This window comes from Manis javanica, chromosome 4 (genome assembly GCF_040802235.1).
Source record: "Manis javanica isolate MJ-LG chromosome 4, MJ_LKY, whole genome shotgun sequence".
Classification (NCBI taxonomy): Eukaryota; Metazoa; Chordata; class Mammalia; order Pholidota; family Manidae; genus Manis; species Manis javanica.
In genome coordinates, this window is record NC_133159.1 from 181,237,607 (window position 1) to 181,256,301 (window position 18,695).

At 53.0% G+C, this 18,695-nt stretch overlaps 1 protein-coding gene across 7 annotated transcripts in view; it reads left to right on the top strand.

The window, feature by feature from the left end:
* RNF213 (ring finger protein 213) overlaps window positions 1–18,695 on the top strand; it is a 110,825-nt gene that overhangs the window by 40,071 nt on the left and 52,059 nt on the right. For all 7 annotated transcript variants that reach the window (XM_073236050.1, XM_073236049.1, XM_073236048.1 and 4 more), the window contains 14 exons: window positions 1,366–1,542; window positions 3,800–3,886; window positions 4,589–4,711; window positions 6,319–6,499; window positions 8,425–8,598; window positions 8,974–9,123; window positions 11,055–11,650; window positions 12,332–12,497; window positions 13,527–13,744; window positions 14,702–14,842; window positions 14,922–15,086; window positions 16,106–17,261; window positions 17,891–18,084; window positions 18,268–18,423. In XM_073236050.1, the coding sequence (XP_073092151.1) occupies window positions 1,366–1,542; window positions 3,800–3,886; window positions 4,589–4,711; window positions 6,319–6,499; window positions 8,425–8,598; window positions 8,974–9,123; window positions 11,055–11,650; window positions 12,332–12,497; window positions 13,527–13,744; window positions 14,702–14,842; window positions 14,922–15,086; window positions 16,106–17,261; window positions 17,891–18,084; window positions 18,268–18,423 (3,684 nt within the window). The remainder of the gene's footprint in view (window positions 1–1,365; window positions 1,543–3,799; window positions 3,887–4,588; window positions 4,712–6,318; window positions 6,500–8,424; window positions 8,599–8,973; window positions 9,124–11,054; window positions 11,651–12,331; window positions 12,498–13,526; window positions 13,745–14,701; window positions 14,843–14,921; window positions 15,087–16,105; window positions 17,262–17,890; window positions 18,085–18,267; window positions 18,424–18,695) is intronic.

Below are 18,695 nucleotides of genomic sequence, written 5' to 3' on the forward strand. Positions count from 1 at the left end.
GAAACAAGGAGCAGAGGTGAGGGCTCTGGCTTAGATTTCGGGGCTTGGGTTGTTCACTTATGCATCCCTGCCTGGCCCAGTGTGGGCACAGGGGACAGACACTAGATGGAAAAGAGGAGGGTCCTGGCACAAGGACTTGTAGGAGGGGCGCCACCCGGCAGGCGCACAGTTGCATCTCAGGGCTCAGCGGTAAGCTGGATTGCCAGTAAGATGCCCCGGGGGCAAAGGCAGGGCCTTCAGAGAGCGGCCAGTGTTCCCGCGCCTCAGAGTCAGGGAGGGGGAGCCCGTGTGGAGGGCCTTGGAGTAACAGCGGCGCAGCTGGAGGAAGCCAAGTTCTAGGGAAGGCTGGATCACAGAGGGTGTGCACACCGGGCCAGAGCTTCTGGATTGTTCTGGAAGGTTCTGTGCCCTTCCTAACCCCTCCTGCAAGGCTAGCGCTTCCTCATCCTTCAGGGCGGAGCTCCCTGCCACCCCTGCTGGGTACAGCCTCCTCTGTGTGCCTCGAAAATGCCTTGCAGTTTTCCCACTGGCACTCGCTACGGTTTCCACCACAGGCTTGTCCGTCTGTCTGTCTGTGCACCGCTGGTCTCCTGCTCCAGCAGGCCGCCCTGGCAGGAATGGCGTCCGCTTTGCCACCACATCTCCCAGCCTTGAGGCACATGGTGGTTCTTGGAGCCTCCAGAGGGAGGGAGTGGCACCAGGTCCAGCCATTGTGGGTCCTGACACTTACAGTGTATGCTGCAGAGCACGCGTGCACACGTGCACACACACCGTGCAGGTGTGGGGGCTAGTAAATGTGCTTCTGGTGAGGAGGGAGGAAGGGAGGCAGGCATCACAAGAGCCTGATGCCGGGGAAAGGGATTTTGGGGAGAATAAAGGAGAAGCCGCACCCAAAGACAGCAAGGAGAGCGGGACTGGGCCCCCTGAGGCCATGATGGCCCGCTGGTGTTGGGGGTGCGGGACTTGCACGGCCCCCTCGCCTGGGTCCTCCGGGCCGCTGGCCGCAGTGCTACTGGGGGGCCTTTTCCACCCGCTGGAGGAGGTGTGACGGCGTTGCCTTCAGTTGGGCCATGGAGATCCGCCTGTGGACAAGGTGGTCTGGTCTGATGCCCCTGGACAGGGTGGCTGAATGTCACATTAATGACCTTGCTTCTCTCCCCATTTCCCCCGAGTCATCCGTGTTCCAAACGCTCAGAGGAAATTGAAGTGCTGTGGGCTGTGCCGGTGCCAGTGCCGGTGCTGGCGCACGCGTGTGCAGCTGCAGTGCCAAAGCCGTTGGCTCTGCAGACGCGGTGAGGCAGCCCGCAGCTGCTTGGCCCCGCGGTTCCCCGACTGATAATCAGTGTCTCTCTCCCTCCCTCCCAGGAGCAGGCCTCTGCAGAAGGGCAGGGAAATGAAATGGGAAAGAAGAATTCAGTAAAAGCAGTCTTCCAGGACACCCTCACCACTACTAGAACTTGGCTCAAGAGGATCTTTAGGAGGGGCATGTTCCAGAACACATATGAGCGTCCTGTCTCATTCGTTTATCATGATGAGATCGAGGTAAGCTCCGCCTAGGCAGAGGGGATGCTGAGCAGGGCGGCGGCCAGCGGCTCCCACCCTGGATGGCGGTGGCTTCCCTAACGGGGTGGCCCCAGTGGTGCTCAGGCAGCGCAGCCCGGGGACACAATCTCCCCCTGCCTTCCATCCAGTCTCAGAGCAAAATGGGTGCCCCTCCCTCTGTTTGTGAGGACTTTTGAGCCAGCTGCCGGGACACAATTCTAGAAGAGGAAAGCAACCCAGCCAACAGCCCTCTGACCTCATTTAGCCAGATTTCAATAAGCTGTTGCCTGACAGGGATATGTGAACAGGATAATCACACAGTCATGTAGATGGAGCTGTGCATGAGCAGAGACAGCTGAGACTCGGGATCGCTCAGACTTAACCTGCCCACAGAAGGGAAGGGATGTTAACTCGAATGCCTGGAGCACGGAACCTGAGCGCTCACACTCAGAGGAACAAAATGCACATGAATCTTGAGCTTTATTTAGAACCTTGTTTGATGGTGGAATGGATGTAGCGATTCTGGAGTATTGTGCGTGCACTGTAAGGCCAGGCAAATGAGTGCAGTTGGATGCAGTTGGAAGCCAGGGCTCTTTCTGGCTGTGTAGGAGGGAAATGTGGACCAGGGAAGCAGGAACACCCCAGGGATTGGAAGAAGCTAGCGGTCCTCTGCATTTGGGATCCGGAAAGCAGCAGTGACCGTCCAAGCTCTCTCCATACCAAGGGCCTGGAAGTGACCTCCTGTTCCCTCGAGCACACTGAGAGCCCAGTCATGGCTTCTAAGTACCATCTTCACCGAAGGAAGCCTGCGCTTCCGGAATCAACAGCAAGTCCCGGGCTGGGAAGGGGAAGGGTGGAGCCAGAAGGGAGCAAGTGCCCAGGACGGATGGCAGCATGTCTCCGGGGCACAGGACTCCCTGCAGGACCGTGTCCTAGGTTGGACCCTGGGAGGCCTGCAGTGTGGTTGGTGGCGATCTGTCAACCCTGACTTCTTAGCCTTGACAGCTAGGCGCTGCGGCCGCGTGACGGGGTCCTGGGGAGGTGCGCTAAGCTCCATATGTGGGAGAGCGCTGTGTTGTCTTCACACTATTTCTATAAATGTAAAATTATTCCACGTTTTTAAAGAAAGGCGAAAGAAGCGAGCCTGAAGGGGCTTCGGCTGGCCAAGCCGGGCGATTTGAATACCCAGAAGAGTCATACCAGGGGTGGATTCAGTTCACTGATATCTTAAACATGTTTACAGAACAAAAAGGGGGAGAGAGGCAAGCCTTTTTTTTCTTTTGTAGAAGAAAACTGAGTACTAATGTGTAGAAGAAACCGTTGCGGTAGAAAGTCCTCGTTCTGTGACACGGTGGTGACAGTGGACTTGTGAGAGCCAGCCACCGGTGCCGCGATCAGGAGCTAGAAGGTGTCAGAGCAGATAACAGAGCACCCCCACCCCCACGCAGATTCCCTCCTAATACGGAGGAGGGATGAGCCCCTGGGCAATGGGGAGGTGTGGCGGAGTGGCCAGCCCTGGTGTGGCGAGGACCCCATGCCCCCTTGTCTGAGGGCCAGCAGCATCCCCGACATGTGAGGCAGATGGGGGGAAGGTGCCTGGCCTACACAAAGTACATTTTCAATGTAGTGCCACTGAATAGTGTTTCCACCAAGAACACTTCATATGACTGAGTCGTGGGAGCATTTGGGGACAAGTCAGGAGGGGGGTCAGCGTAAGACAGTGGAGTGTGTGCGGGGCCCCTTGTGAGCTGTGCTGGGCATGGTGCCTGTGCTCTGGGGGTGTGGCCATGGTGGTAGCGACACCTTCCCGGGTCCCTGGCAGGCCAAGTGACGTGACACCTGCATTGTGCCTCCCAGTGGTTCGGGGGAAGAACGCGGGTCTTTATAGGGAGACTCGAGAACGTGATGGGGAGATAAATGTTTTTGATAGTCACACCTGGGAGATCTGGTGGGAGGTATGTGGTGTTTGCCATTCTTGCAAGTTGTCTGTACATTTGACATTTTTTGAAAAAAAAAAAACCAGGGAAATGTTTTCAGAATAAAAACCAGTTGCACAATGGAAGGACCTAATGGCCGCCTGATGCAGCCAGGGCCCTGCATTTCCTGAGGCTGAAGGCGTTGCCCTGATCGGCACTGACAGGGCTCGCCAGTGACAAGCATCAGGACGCAGGGGTCCTCAGTGCCCAGGGCTCTGGGTCTTAACACAGCCGCCTTTTGTGTAGGATTAGGCTGTGGCACTGACGCATACATGTTGCAGGTCTGGAGGCGGCTGGTGGAGATGCCCTTCCCCCTGGAGCGCTGGAGGGAGTCCTTGCTGGGGGACATGGAGGGGAGAATAAAACAGGTACCGGTGGGTGGGGTTCTGTTCAGGGGCAGGATAAACCGAAGCACCCGTAACAACCCATAGATGTATGTGAACGGTGCGTTTGAATGGACAGCGCTGCTGTGCCGGGGCATGGGGTAAGCGTGAGCTGCATTCTGAGCCGACCTTAACAGTTGGATATTCTGGGATATAGTTGGATACCTGCAGTGAGGCTCTGAGGAGAATAAGGGGACAGGGCCTTGCCGCCAGCAGAATCCCAGGCACAGCCTGGGCAGACCCTCCTTATTCAGGAACTCTGATTGGCTTCTTGGTGACAGGCACCTCATTAAACCCAGTGATGGGTGGGGAAAATGCCAAAGGGCTCCTCATTTTTAAGCAAGGCCTGTTATTCTAGGAAAATTAGGGTTCCTTTTAAACATGGCATGAGAATTGTATATGTAACTGTTAAATGGATGTTTTTAAGAAAGTGGAAGCGAGGAAAAAGTCATGTATTTTTCAAGATTACATGTTTCTGCGCGCTGCTGTGCAGAGAGGCTTTTTCCGTGAAGTGGGAAGAGAGGTGTTCTGAATTGTAGCCTTTTGGGGCTAATGTGGCGGGTGAAGTACTTGCTTAGCAGGGATGTGAAGTTAAAATAATGGCAGGTGAAAGTATAAGGGTGCTTTCATTCTGCAGAGTAGGCACGTGGTGCCCCAAAGCTCTCAACCCTCGTCTCCATCCTGCAGGGGACGCCTCTCGCCCAGATCTCTGTCTTCTGCAGCACCCAGTGGGTCTCCGCAGGCCCAGAAGACAGTGTGTCAAAATGCTTTCAGAAGTGTGTCATCGAAGCCGTGAGCTCCGCCTGCCAGGTGAATGCCCCTGCCTTGGGGAACGCGTTTGGATTCATCAGTTAAAGGCTGTTTGCACCTGCTGGTTTGGAGACCTTGCACCGACACAGAGGGGACACAGGTGTCCCCCTCCTAGCCTAGAGGAACGGTTCTGAAATCCAGTTCCCTTGACCCACTCCTAGAAATGCCGCTCAGCTTCCTGCCACCCCAGGTTGCCACAGCCACTCTCACACAGCCTTGAATGAAGTAGCCTCGCAGATGGCACCTAAATACCCCGTTATCATCAGTGAGAGTGGATTTGTTTTGTCTGACCACTTGCTTAGGCAGGTGTGCAGGAAAGGACTCCAAAGGTCGACAAAGCAGTGTTGGAAGAAAAATGTAGGAAGCTGAAAAGATTCTAACAGTTCATATAGGGCTTTTTTTTCCCCCTTGAAAAGTGGAAAGAGATTCTGTCCCACAGTCTCTTAGGAGCAGCCTTACTTCGTGTGTGTGTGTGTGTGTGTGTGTGTGTGTGTGTGTGTGTGTGTGTGTGTGTGCAGCCTTACTTCGTGTGTGTGTGTGTGTGAGAGAGAGAGAGAGAGAGAGAGAGAGAGAGAGAGAGAGAGATCTCTTTAGGGTTTTTTATATATAAGATCATGTCATATGGAAATAGAAATAGTTTTACTTCTTGCTCTCCAATCTGGACACCCTTTATTTTTCTTGCCTGATCACTCAGGCAACACCCTCCACTGCACCGTCGAGTAGAAATGGGGCGGGTGGATGTCCTTGTCTTGTTCCTGATGTTACCAGGAAAGGTTCAGTCTTGAATCACTGAGTCTGATGTTGGCTGTGGGTCTTTACAGATGCCTCAGGTTAGGGAAGTCCCTTGTATTCCTGGTTTTGTTGAGTGTGTTCACTCAACAATATTGGATTTTGTGCTGTGCTTTCTCTGCGTCTATTGAGGCAGTCCTGTGCTTTTTTCCTATTGATATAATGTATTGCATTACCTGATTGTTTTTTTTTTTCATGTTAAACCAACCTTTCATCCTGGGATAAGTCCCACTTGATTGCGGTGCACCATCCTTTTTCTGTGATGCTGGACAAGTTTCTTCCATCCCTTTAAATATCAGAAAGCATCTGTACTAAACTACCTTCACTCTGTTTTTTTTACTAATTACTAAAACTTTTTCTGAGAACTTTGAGTGTAAAGAAGGAAAACACTTTGTTTTTTGGTGGAGCATCAGAAGGAGAATTACAGTGGATTTGCAGCCTTTAAGAGAATTACAGTGCAGGAACCCAAAGTACCGCGTGTATTCATGGCTTGTTCATGATGTACCTGGTGTTTTTCATGATATGAAAGTCTAGGAAAAGGTAAAAACTGGCAGCGAGTCAGAAGGAGAGGGGCTGTGACTCGTGGGCTGTGTTCTGTGCGTGTTTGTGTGCGTGTGTCCCCACATCTTGGGTGTTTGTCACGTAAGAAGACTGTACACGGGGAGATGGAAATGCCTTAAGAAAAGGTAAGGATTTTCCTTTTCTGTTTTTTTTGAGTCCCAGAAGAGTTCCAAATGCCACTGGGCAAGTAGTTTACTTCCTTTATTCAAAAGCAAACCAATAAAAAATACATCCTAAACTTCTCTCCTTACTTCTAGTCTAATACCAGTATCCTCGAGAGAAACTCCTCCTGTGACTTGTGGAAACTGGGGACTCTTGTGTCTGCTGTGATCACGAAGTCCTGGCCGAGAATCAATGGGGAAGTTGTGGTCACCCTGGATGAGGTCCTAAAACACCTGCTTTTTTGGCCAGACATCAAGCATGTCTTGAAATTGTTTGGTATGTTTATGGGGGTGTGTTGGGAAAATCTGCTCTGTCCACTCGGTGTCCTCCTGCCCCCTGGGGACGGCGCGCTATTTGACCTGATACCCAGGAAAGGTTGATGTTTGACAAAGGTAGCAGATTGGATGGAGGGACCCAGGAGGGTCCAGGGTATCTTGCAATGTAAATAAGAACCAGTCCTGAAAATGATCATCCTTTGAGTACTAGCTGTGCACCTGCCACTATTGCACATAGAGTCCTTGAAATGGTCCCAAACATCCTCCTTAAGATCCCCATTTTTCAGAAGAGGAAACTGAATTGGAAAAGGTAATGTGACTTAAAGTCTGGGAGATAAGGATTAAGAACTAAAATTGAAGCCCAGGCGTGTCTGGCTCTAACACACAGTCTCTTACTCTGAGATGGATGGAAGTGTCCGACCCAGTGTCGGCCTGAACAAGATCTAAGCACTGTCTGATTGTTCTACCTGCACCCTCTATGTTCCCAAGCTCTTTGTGATCAAAATTGGGGAGACACACGTGCCGCCCTGAAAGCATCGTATTCAGGTTGACGTGTACATTGTTAGACTTAGAAGGCCCTGGATCTGGACCTGAAAATCCCAAGTTGGATTATTCCGATTCTCAGTTCCCTCAAATAATCGGGCAGCCAAGGAGTAGCTGAGCTCCCACGTGTGGCTGTGGGAGAGAGAATCAGATCACTGTTGTGGGACTTTTATGTATGTGATTAAAAGCTTCTCACTTGAAAGGTCGTATTTGTATTTTCGTATTAATAGAACTTATTTTTAGAGTACTTGTAGTTTCACAGGAAAACTGAGCAGAAAGTACAGAGTTCCGTATTCACACCTCCCTGCCCCTGACACAGTTTCCCCTGTTAATACTGTCTTGCCTTGACGTGGTGCATCTGTTACCCCCGTCTATCCAGGCCTGGTATGTCAGTGGTAACTGACGTCTGGAGTTTGCATTAGGGCTCACTCTTTGGTGTTGTACAGCCTACGGGCTTTAACAAGTATGTAATGACATGTGTCCACCAGTGTAGTGTCATACAGTCTTCTCACTGCCCTAAAATGCCCTGTGCTCCATCCATTCACCCCTCCTTGTCCCCTCCCCTGTAGTTGTCTTTTCCAGAATGTTATGCAGTTGGAAGCATATAGCATGTGGCCTCTTCAAACTGGCCTCTTTGACTGAGCAAATGCATTCGAGGCCCCTTTTAATCGCTCATTTCTTCCTCTCCCTGAGTAACATTGCATCGTGTGGCTGGACCACAGCCTGTTTATCCAGTCACCTACTGAAGGATACCTTGGATGCTTCCAAGATTTTGCAATTATGAATAAAGTTGCTGTGTTTGTTTTTAATGGTGCAGATAAACTTGGTGTCCTAATACTGTGCAGCCCTAATATTACTGGGGGAGAAATCTCTGGTGGTTAAACTAAGTAGATTTAAAAATTCTACCCTCTAAATTGATGCTCAAATTCACATTCAGAATTTTGCAAGACAGCGAGCTGCAGGGCGGGTCAGGTCGCCCATTGATGCTTCCCTGTTTCCCTAATGAAACGGGCCCCGAGGGCCGTTCGAGGGCCCTTGCTGGGTGTGACAGCGTCCAGGGGAGGGATCCTCAGCGAGGAGGCATCTGAAGGAGGTTGGTGAAGGTTGAGGGGTCTCAGGTACTGAGGGGGCACGGAGTTTAGAAACCTGAGAAATGTTCTCCTGGCTGGTTTGGCCGTTGGAGAAATCACCTTCGTGAAGGAGGAAGTCAGCGGGCAACAGTTTGGACAAGGCAGAAGTGGAACCTAGTGGGTCGGGAAGCGCGCGTAGGAACTCAGGGTGCCTTGCAGAACGGCGGCTTGCTGGGCACCCTCCTGTGTAAGAGGGATGGGGGCCTCGGAAGTGGGGCACCCATGGTTTTACCTCTGTTCTTAACCTGATCAGGAACTAACAAGACGGTCTTAGCGAACATTACGGAGAATGGCAAGAAGCTGATGGCGGTTGTGGACAATGTGCTTGCAAAAGTCACCGGGGACCTGTTGAGTGGAACGATTTTAGTTGGACAGCTGCAGCTGATCCTGAAGCACATGGATCACTTTCTTGACATCTGGCAATTGCGTGAGTGTCAGGCCAGGATGTGGACTTAACAGCCAGTGAGGGGTTCCAAGGGTGAGAAGGTCTGTTTGCCTGTGTGTTGTGGGGGTGATGTTTGTCATGTGTGTGATGAGTGGCTTTCTGGCCAGTAAGTTGCAGAGGTCGGCTTTGCATCCTCAGGAAAATAATGGGAAAAGTATACAATGATGACAAGAATACCTGCTGCATTTTCGTTCCGCATTGCTGAGCCCATGGGCCCCCTGAGAATGTGGCCGTGTGTGCGGCTTTATCGTTCTGCGGCCTTGAATGTGGAACGGATTTAAAGGGAGGTGCAAGAAGTGGGTTGCCATGGAAAAGGATATGTTTGTTTGATTGGGTTACATTTTTTATCCCCCCCAGAGAGAGAAAGTATTTCACTCCAGGAGAAAAAACATGATATGAAGAAGGTGCTGGATTGGAGAAGGAACGAGCTAATATTCCTAATGAGAGAGAAAAGATACGTTGACAGCCTCCTGAAGATGTGTGGGAAGGTGAAACACCTGATAAAAGGTGGTATTCTTAGGAATTGAAGTAAAATCAAGGGGTGTCTTTAGGGGAGAACGGCCGAGGAGGACACAGTAAAACCTATCGTAATCTTGGAGGGGAGGCTTTAGTAATGTGTTCATTTTTAACAAAGTCATGCACTGCTCTCTGGCATTTTCTGCCGTAGCTCTAGATGACGTTTGTAAACGTCCGCCCAGCTTTTCAGTTCTGAGTATTCTCCGCACAGAAGAGGAGGACGCAGATCTGTGTTTTTCCGAGCTCTGCCCCGCACACGTCACCTGTTGAGCCTCCCTTTCCTCCTGATTACATCATGATTTTCATTAGCTCACTAATCAGGGTTTAAGTGATCACAGCTGTGTAAATACACGGCTCACAACCGGGCCACCAAATTAGACCACGATGATTTTGTGTTTCTTGCACGCACTTTGTTTTCTCTAGAATTGAAATTCTTGTCTTGTTCCCATGCTATGTTTTCAGTGCATTTATTTTTAATTTACCAACCGTTTGAATTTCCTTGCAAGATGATCAGGGTGATCTTTCAGAAGGAATCTCCCCAAACAGGAGGAATGTAGTTCTAGCATCTTCCTTCAGCAGCCCGGGGATGTCCTTTTCCCCTCTCCTCGATCGAACTATTCCCTGGAGCCGTGAGTTCCCTCTCTCCCTGCTGAATTTCAGCAGAACATAGCCTCTGTTAATCTCCCTGAGAAAGGGGGAGAGGAGGTTCACGTCCTTGCGTTTCTGGAGCCACCTACCCTTGAGTATGGCTGTTTGGCTCTGTGGGAATCGCAGATGGGAAACCCTCTTCCTGCAGGACTTGGGGTGTGTCGGTCCGGAGTCTCTGTAGAGTCACTTTGGGAAGTCGGAAGCAGTTCTAATTTCTGATCCTTTGTAGGCAACGTATTTTCTCTCTGGAAGCTCTTGAGATCTTTGTGCTCCTGGTATTCTGAAATTTCCCAGTGATATGCCTTGGTATGAACCAGTTGTCCACCATTGTGCGTAATCATGTGGGTCTTTCTGATCCGGAAACCCAAGAATTTGTGTTCTGGGAAATGCTCTTGAATTGTTTAACTGATTGTTTTTTTGTCTCTTGCTGGAGTTCACATTAATTGAAGATTGGGCCTCCTGGGATGGTTATCTAACTTCCGTCATTTTTCTCTCCTACTTTTCATCTCTTTGTTTCTCGCTCTGCGTTGTGAGAAATTTCCTCAGAAATTCCAACCTTTCTGTTAAGTTTTGCATTTCGGTTCTCACATGCGTTTCATTCACAGGAGCTCCTATGACCCTTTTTACTCTCCTGTTCTTGTTCGTGGTTGCCGAACCTTACCTTTCTGAGATTACTGATATTTTTGGTTTAGAGGTTTTCTTCTCTTTTTCTTGCATAGTTTCCTATTTCCTCTGAGTTGCTTTTATCTCGTGGTGCGTTTTAATTCCTGTTCTTTACGTGAAAGACGCCCCAGGCCCCAGCAGTGCACAGTGTACGCTCAGGGAGTTCTGTGCCAGAGGCACGGCGGACGCAGCCTGCCTCCCTAGGCTGGGACTCGGCGCACCGGGGTCTCGGGGGTCCTGTGATTTCCCGCCTCCGTAGTTTTACTGCTGTGGACTCCTCCTCCGCTCTCCCTGACCCTGTCAGTTTATGGCTTTTTAAAACTATCTCTATTCAGACACTGGCGTGGGGACTGGGGAGGGAGGGAGAGAAGGCAGGTGCAGTTTTCAAATGACCATCTGCATGCAGACATCCCAACAACCTTTGTCATGAAAACCGTCAGCCAAGGGGCCGGTGGTTGGGTAATCAGTGGATTCTTACTGAGGAAAATGCCAGCAGGTGTGTTCACCTGAGTTTCCCTAGGAGCAGCGAGTCCAGCAAATACCAGGGAAGTAACATAAAATGATGCCCGACTAGAGGTCTGACTTCTGACTTTCTCTTCTGGTTTCAAAAGTGGACTTGGGAGAGATTGTGGCGAGACACTCAGAAGACCTCAGCAGCAAAAGACTAAGTGAGGCCACGACGGTGAGGTCATCGCTCGCCTCCTCAGACCAGAGGCCCACCACGCATTACAGCCTGAGCCCCCAGGTCGAGGAGATGGCCCGCCAGCTCAGCATGCTCACGGACAGCCATGTCTTCCAGATCTTCTGGGCAGAAGCTGCCAGGGCGCTGAGCACGTCCCAGGAGAAGGAGGAGGAGGCGCGGCCGGCCCTCCAGCCCGGAGACGTGTATCAGCAGTTGTACCACCCTTGCTTCGAGAGGTTCACGGGTCTGTACCAGGATCTGAAGTCAGGAGAGATCACCTTTGGGGAAGTCGATGCCACCTTCAAAGACTTTGTGGACAGATACAGCCACCTTAGCTACAACCTGCAGATCATGTGCGCCCTGGATCCCAGTGACCCCAGGGACTGGATCACAGAGCGGGTGGAGCAGATCAAGGAATACCACCACCTGCACCAGGCGGTCAGCTCGGCCCAGGTTGTCATGGAAGCCAAGGAGAATCTGGGTCTGACGGGTGACTTCAGTGTTCTCCACACTTTATTAAGCTTTGTAAGTTATCTTCCAGGGACTTCTGGGGTGGAGGTGGGGGTCCTAGCTTGGACTTGCCAGGCACCTGGGCTCCTGGCTTTAAAAGCTGGTTGATGCCTGATACAAGGGCTTTGTTTCCACCTTTGCTTGTGAATGGTATGTGTGCTCCTGGCTAAGGAGAGTTGGGTCTGCGTGAGGATTGAGAAGTTGAGAACGCGCAATGATCCCCTTAGTCAGACATTTGTAAGGAGTCATCCGAGCTCACAAGGTCAGAGGACACAGAAAGGATTCACGCTCTTGGCCGCCCTTGTCCTGGGGCCAGCCGGGCACGGTGCATGGCCAGTCACTCCGCTGAGACCTGGGAGGTGAGTCCTTTATTCTCTGCTCTCAGGCGAGCATGTTGACGGCGTCCTGGCACCTGTACCCCAGGCAGACAGGCAGCGGGCGTAAACTTGAGCGGCCAGTGTGGCATCGTGCTCCCAGCACTGTGTCTTCACCTGTGAGACAGGAGAGAGAATGGTGCATGCAGGCAGGGATGCGTGTAAGTTGCTTCGTGGAATGCCGGGTGCAGAGGCACGGCGGTCACTGCTGAATGGATGCAGGGGGCAGCAGAGGCCAGAGCATCCGTTCAGGATGAGACGCCGGGGGCAGATGTGGGAGGGCAGGGGGTGGCTGCTCAGGCTGGGGTTCCTTGTCTTACAGACGGATGACTTTGAAGACTTTCGCCACCAAAAGCTGGACCGGATCAGTAAGCAGCTCATCTCTGCCAAGAAGCTGCTGCAGGGCATCGACGAGGCCCGGCGCCAGTGCCTGCGGGAGCTGTCCCTCAGGACGGAGTTCATCGGCTGGGTCCGGGAGGCGCTTGGAGGTACGGCTGCTCCCGGAGCTTCCCAGGGCTGCCCCGAAGCTGACAGGCCATCCCTCCCCTCGGTCAGCACTGTGCCGGGACAGACGGACGCCCTCTGTGCTCAGGAACACGGGGCCCATGTGTCCAGCATGGGCCTTGTTGGCTGTTGGTAGAATTTTCACAACAGTATTTCTCCTGTGTGGTGGCAAAGCTGTTTCTTCGGCTGCTTTACTTTTGCCCGTGCTCTGGGTACTTGCTGTGGAGAGCTGGCCCCTGGCCCCTGGCTTTAACATCTGGGCGGGGGAATCTGGCAGCGTCCTTCCCAAGTCCTTGCTGGCGCTTTACGTCATGCCTGATACGGCAAGGGCTCATGAATAGTGTGTGTGCTCCCGGGCCAGTGAGAGCGGGGTCTTAAAGATCCTGCCCCTTGTTGCCTTTACCTCCAGTACAAGGTGAGATCTAAGTGCATCGCCTTGCCACTGTCGTGCACGTCTCTTCTGGCTGAGGGCTGGGCAGCCTTTCAGCAAAATGGCTTAGGCGCTGCGGCACAGTTACTCACAGGGGAGCCAGAGGCGGTGGAGGGGAGGCAGTGGTGCTGTGCGGGGCCTCAGGCAGGGCCATCCCCTCCAGCCTTGCTGCTCCCCGCTGCGGGCTCCTTGACACACTGTGATGCACACCCCCAATTTGTAATTAGCCCAAAGAGAAATATCTCCATTTTCTATCGTTAACTATCAACATAGTATTTACCGGTTGAGCCTCTTGCGTTTTGCATAAACTGGGGGTGTCACGTGGATTAAATGAAATAACAGCGCACGAAAGCCCCAGGGGGTACCTGGATATTGCTGTTGCTCAGTAAGGCCAGGTGCTGGCTAGTGGTTTCAACGTAAGCTGCAGAGAAAAGGTATTCAGATTCTTATTAAAAGCAGAAAGTGGGCAAAACTCTAAAAACCTACTGCATGTCCATTTATAGCTTCGCTAAGGATTCGGGTCCCAGGTCTGTGTGTCACGTCCTCACGAGCACCGCACTCACCTGTCTCCTCTTACCCCAAGGCATCACTGAGCTGAAGGTGTTCGTGGACCTGGCCTCCATCTCAGCGGGGGAGAATGACATTGACGTGGACCGGGTGGCCTGCTTCCACGATGCTGTGCAGGGTTACTCCCCTCTGCTCTATAAGCTGGACACGAGCGCGGGTTTCGATGAGCTCATGACGCATCTGAAAGAACTGTGGAAGGCTCTGGAAAATGACCAACACCTGCCCAGTAAACTCGTAAGTTTTGTTTCCCCGTTGCAGGTGAAGCTTACATATCGCTTGGCCACACCAGAGGCGTGTGGCAGTGATGACACTTCCATGTGGCAGGCGTTTAGGCAGCCTTTTAAAAGAAGGTTTGAAAACAGTTCTTCATATGTGGAAATGCTTTCTCTGCCTTGTTATGTTAGGAAGCGTGGTCCAAAATCACAGAGGTGAGAGTAACATCTGTGATGCAAAACACACGTGCGGGAACACGTAGGGGAGAAGAGTGCTGCGTCTCCAGCAGGCGCTCTGAGCGGTGACGGTGCCTGTGACTCAGTTCTGTGTTCTGTTTGGTATTTTCCACGTTTTCCACAATTGGTCTTGAAATTTTATTTTATCAGAAAAATAAACCCTTCGTTTTAAGTAAGCCAGCTGCTCCACGGCCTCCGTAGACCTGTACTACACACCTTAACTGAGGAGCCGGGATATTGTTGGGACTGCAGGCGCCGGGTGTGGGGGGAGGGAGGGACAGACGTGGAGAGAGCAGACGGAGGTGTTCCTGTTCCCTCTGCTGGAGGCTCTTGTCCAAACGAGAAGCCGCTGTTGTAGTCTCCCCGTGGTGCTTCTGGCTGGACTTGGGGAGCCCTGAGCTTCAGAGGACGAGGCCTCACGGCCCTGCCCTCCTCAGCCCCAGCCCCTGGCCGGGGCCCTGCAGAGCGGCGTCTTCCCTCTGAGAACCGGGTTTGTGCCCGTTCGCCCATCCGTGTGTCCGTATGTTCAGGCCGGGTGCCTTCACGTGCTGTCTGTGGCACCAGGCGTGGTGGGAGTGTGTAGGAGCGCAGGCCAGGCCTCCGCCGCGGGGGGCTGCACCTCGAGCTGGACAAGGGGAGGAGGCGTTTGCCCCACAGAGGCGGAGGCGGGCAGAGACCGCAGCAGGGAGAGAGCAGGGCCGTCCTCCACCACAGCCCGTTCCTTCCTCGTGCGTCCCGACAGCGTGACTCTGCCAGGAACTTGGAGTGGCTGAAAACAGTGAAGGAGAGTCACGGGTCTGTGGAGCTGTCATCCCTGTCTCTGGCCACAGCGATCAACAATAAAGGCGTCTACGTGATTGAAGCACCCGCAGACGGCCAGAAGGTGAGCCCCCCCACAGCCCGGGCGCAGTCGGGAGGGTCTGTCTCCAGAAAGGTGACCTCTAAGGGTGCACCTTCCACAGATTTCCCCAGACACGGTTCTGCGTTTAACCCTTCCCGAGAGCCACGGGGACCAGGACGAGGAGCGAGACTATTCTTCAGAAGAGCTGAAGGAACTTTTGAACAAACTGATGCTAATGTCAGGCAGGAAGGACCACAACAGCACGGAAGTGGAAGTGTTCTCCGAGGTGAGAGCTGTGTTTGTGTCGGTGCTGAGGGCTCTCTGCTGAGTTGCCTGAGAAAGTAAGGACTTGAGTCTGGTCAAATTGCTGGGAATCCTTCCGCTCTTAAATGCCTGGCAGGTTCAGCCAGAGGCTGTGCAGAACCAGACCCGCATTCACGGCCCCAAGAGATGTCCCTGGCGTGGCAGGCCCGTGGGGTCGTAGCCTCTTCTTTTTTTAAAAAAATTTTTATTAAGGTATTATTGATAGACACTTATGAAGGTTTCACATGAAAAAACAATGTGGTTACTACATTCACCCATATTATCAAGTCCCCCTGATACCCCATCACAGTCACTGTCCATCAGTGTAGTAAGATGCCACAGATTCACTGTTTCCTTCTCTGTGCTACACTGTTCTCCCCGTGACCCCCCACACCATGTGTATTAAACATAATGCCCCTCAGTCCCCTTCTCCCTCCCTCCCCACCCGCCCTCCCACACCCCTCCCCTTTGGTCACCGCTAGTCCCTTCTTGGAGTCTGTGAGTCTGCTGGTAAGTAGCCTCTTCTTAAGCTCCATAGACAGAATCGTCAGATAGTTGACAGTAAGGAAGAGATCACCCAGTGGACAGCTCTTAGAAAGAAACTGAAATTGCTTTATTCATTCTGTAAATCGGCAAGAATCCAAAAATATAAAGATTTAGGTAGGTATCCTTTATCAAATCCCAAGCAGCCACTCTGGTAAAGGCTCTCAGTTTATGTAACAGTCTCTGAGCTTTGTTCTGGCCTTTTCTCTTTAAAATTCACTGGTACTTTAACACGATATCCTTTATAACATATTGCTTCCTGAAGAGGAATCTTCTTTGAGGCTGATGACATAAATGCAGAAGGAAAGCCTGCGTCAGCCTTCTGTGCCCCAGGCCCCACCGTGAGCCGGTGGACGGCACCGTCCCACGTCTGGCAGGTCATGAGTCCTTGTGTGAGTCTAGACTGGACACGGCACCCAAGCCCCTCTGTGACGCCTGTCCCGTTCACATCCTTGCCAGGTGTTCTGCAGCGTGCAGAGGCTCGTCCAGGCCTTTATAGACCTCCACTCTGCTGGGAACATGCTGTTCAGAGCCTGGAAGGCCAGGGTGTCCTGCGCTCCCCAGGACGGCGTCTCCATTCGCATGGACTTCTGCTTGGAGCTGGTGGGCCAGCTCACGGGGAGTGGGCCGGTCGCCCGGCTGCTGGAAGCCCTGTGCTTGCAGATGGAGAAATTCTTGAAGCAGTGGAAGGAATTTGTGGCTGAGAAACGGGCTGCCCACTTCTACCTCAACTACTACACCGCTGAGCAGCTGGTGTATCTGAGCACGGAGCTCAAGAAGCAGGCCCCCAGCGCCGCCGCCCTCACCATGCTGTCCTTCATCAGGAGCAACTGCAGCCCAGAGGACGTGGCCCGGGCCTGCAGCGGGCTCGCCAGCGAGGCCACCCGCCAGCGCGAGAGGACGGTGGCGGAGGAGCTGCCGCTGCTCCTCTTCTCCGCAGGCAGCCTGGGGGACAAGCTGCAGGTCCTCACGCAGCAGTCGCTGGGCTGCATGAGCGCCTTCCTGCCCCACTGCCTGGACCTGGAGGCCTTGGGCTGCGGTCTGGCCCAGCTGGCGAGCATGGGGGGGCCTCCCGTGCAGCGGCAGCTCCCGAAAGGCCTGCAGGCCGGCCAGCCCAACCTCATTGTCTGTGGCCACTCTGAGGTGCTGCCGGCCGCCCTGGCCATCTACATGCACACCCCCGACCAGCCCCTGCCCACCTACGATGAGGTGTTGCTCTGCACCCCAGGAACCACGTTTGAGGAGGTGGCGCTCCTCCTGCACCGCTGCCTGGTGCCAGGCTCCCTGGGGTGCAGGGTCTACAGCCTGCTGTTCGCAGACCTGCTGAGCTACGAGGTGGCCTGCCAGGCCGAGGCGCTCTTCCTGCATCTGTGCACGAAGTGCCACCGGGAGGACTACCAGCTCCTGATGGTCTGTGACAGCGAGCGGGAGCACAGCTACCTCCCCTCGGCCTTCAGCCGCCACAAAGTCCTTGTGGTCCCCCAGGCGCCCCTCGAGGCCTTCCAGGCCTACCTGGCCCGTCACTACCAGGTCCCAGAGCAGACCCTGTCGGCCGCCGCTGTGTGTCGGGACCGGATGTGCGTTGGGATCGTGGCCTCCGAGAGAGCGGGTGTCGGTAATGACAGCTGCTGGGCGGAGGCCCCCGTGGGCCCCAGGGTCCCCTGACGGCCTCCCTGCCTACGGGGGGGCGGCTCAGACGGAGCCCTGCGAGCCGTAGGGACGCTGAGTCTCCGAGGTTTTGTGAGCCATGCCTGTGCTGGAATGGGACACCCTTTCTCGTTCCTTTTCTCTACTCCTCTCAGCTGCTTCTCTGCCATTCCTTCTTTTTAAATCGCTCTGGCCGCTTCAGGTTGGTGTGGGTCCTGAGAGGAGAAGGAGGGGTGACTGCTTTGTGTGGAGAAGAAACAACGGCCTGTCACCCTTCCAGGGGCTGTCACGACTCCCCTCCTGTTGACGGTGTCCGGTAACAGTGATGCCACCTCTGTGGGGGAGAGCCTGCTTCTCCCGGCACATGGCGCGCCCTACGGGGGCTGGCCTGGCCCTCGGACAGCCATCCTTAGTCCCAGGGCTCTGGCGAGGCTCGTGGGTGGGGGACAGTGAGGGAATTGGAGGGCTCGGTGGCGTGTCCCTCAATCTGATGCTCCGTTGCATCACTTTTCAATTTTGTACCAAGGGAAGTGACCTGGTTTCTCTTACTGTTAGTCCAGAGCACGGGCACCTAACATCCACATTTTAATGTTACAGGAAAGTCTCTCTACGTGAAGAGATTGCATGACGAACTGGAAAGAAAGTTTGGTGAGGAGAAAGAGTCTCTGAAAATTATTCGATTGATTGACCCTCAGGTGGATGAAAACCAAGTCCTGGGCTCTCTCCTGCCTTTCCTGGGTGCCCAGTATCAGGCCAGACCCATGATATTCCACTTCGACGTGACCTCTTCAGTGAGTGCGCAAGGATCCCCGCTCCTTCCCACCCCTGCCCTGCCTTCTCCCCCGTGTAAAGAGTCGCTTCTTTCTTCATGTACTGATATTTAGGATCATGGTATCAAATAATACGAGAGCATCCTTGGGTGGAGAGCACGGTTTTTTCTGTGTATTTACAAACCCACGCAATTCTGTCTTTAGGTGCAGACTGGAGTTTGGGCATTTCTTTTCAAGCTCCTCATTCTGCAGTATTTAATGGATGTAAATGGGAAAATGTGGCTTCGGAACCCGTGCCATTTATATATCATTGAGATCCTAGAAGGGAGCTCAACGCTGCCAAAGAGATCTTCAAAACTGGTGCGTATCCCAGGGCATGCCACATGACCACTGGGCAGGGCCCTTGTGCGTGTCTGTGATTCCTGTTTTTGCCTTAGCCAAGCAGGTGAGTGCCAGTGTTAGGAGAGAAATCAATCTTTAAACTTCCTTTCCAATAATGTCTGATATAAAAATACTCTTTTATTAGTTAACAGTATCTTAAATGTTTTGTTCGATGTGGGATTGCTGCTCTGTGAACAGGGTGCTCTGAAGGCAGTGAATTCAGAGTCTGAGAGAGGTTACCTTTCACAATG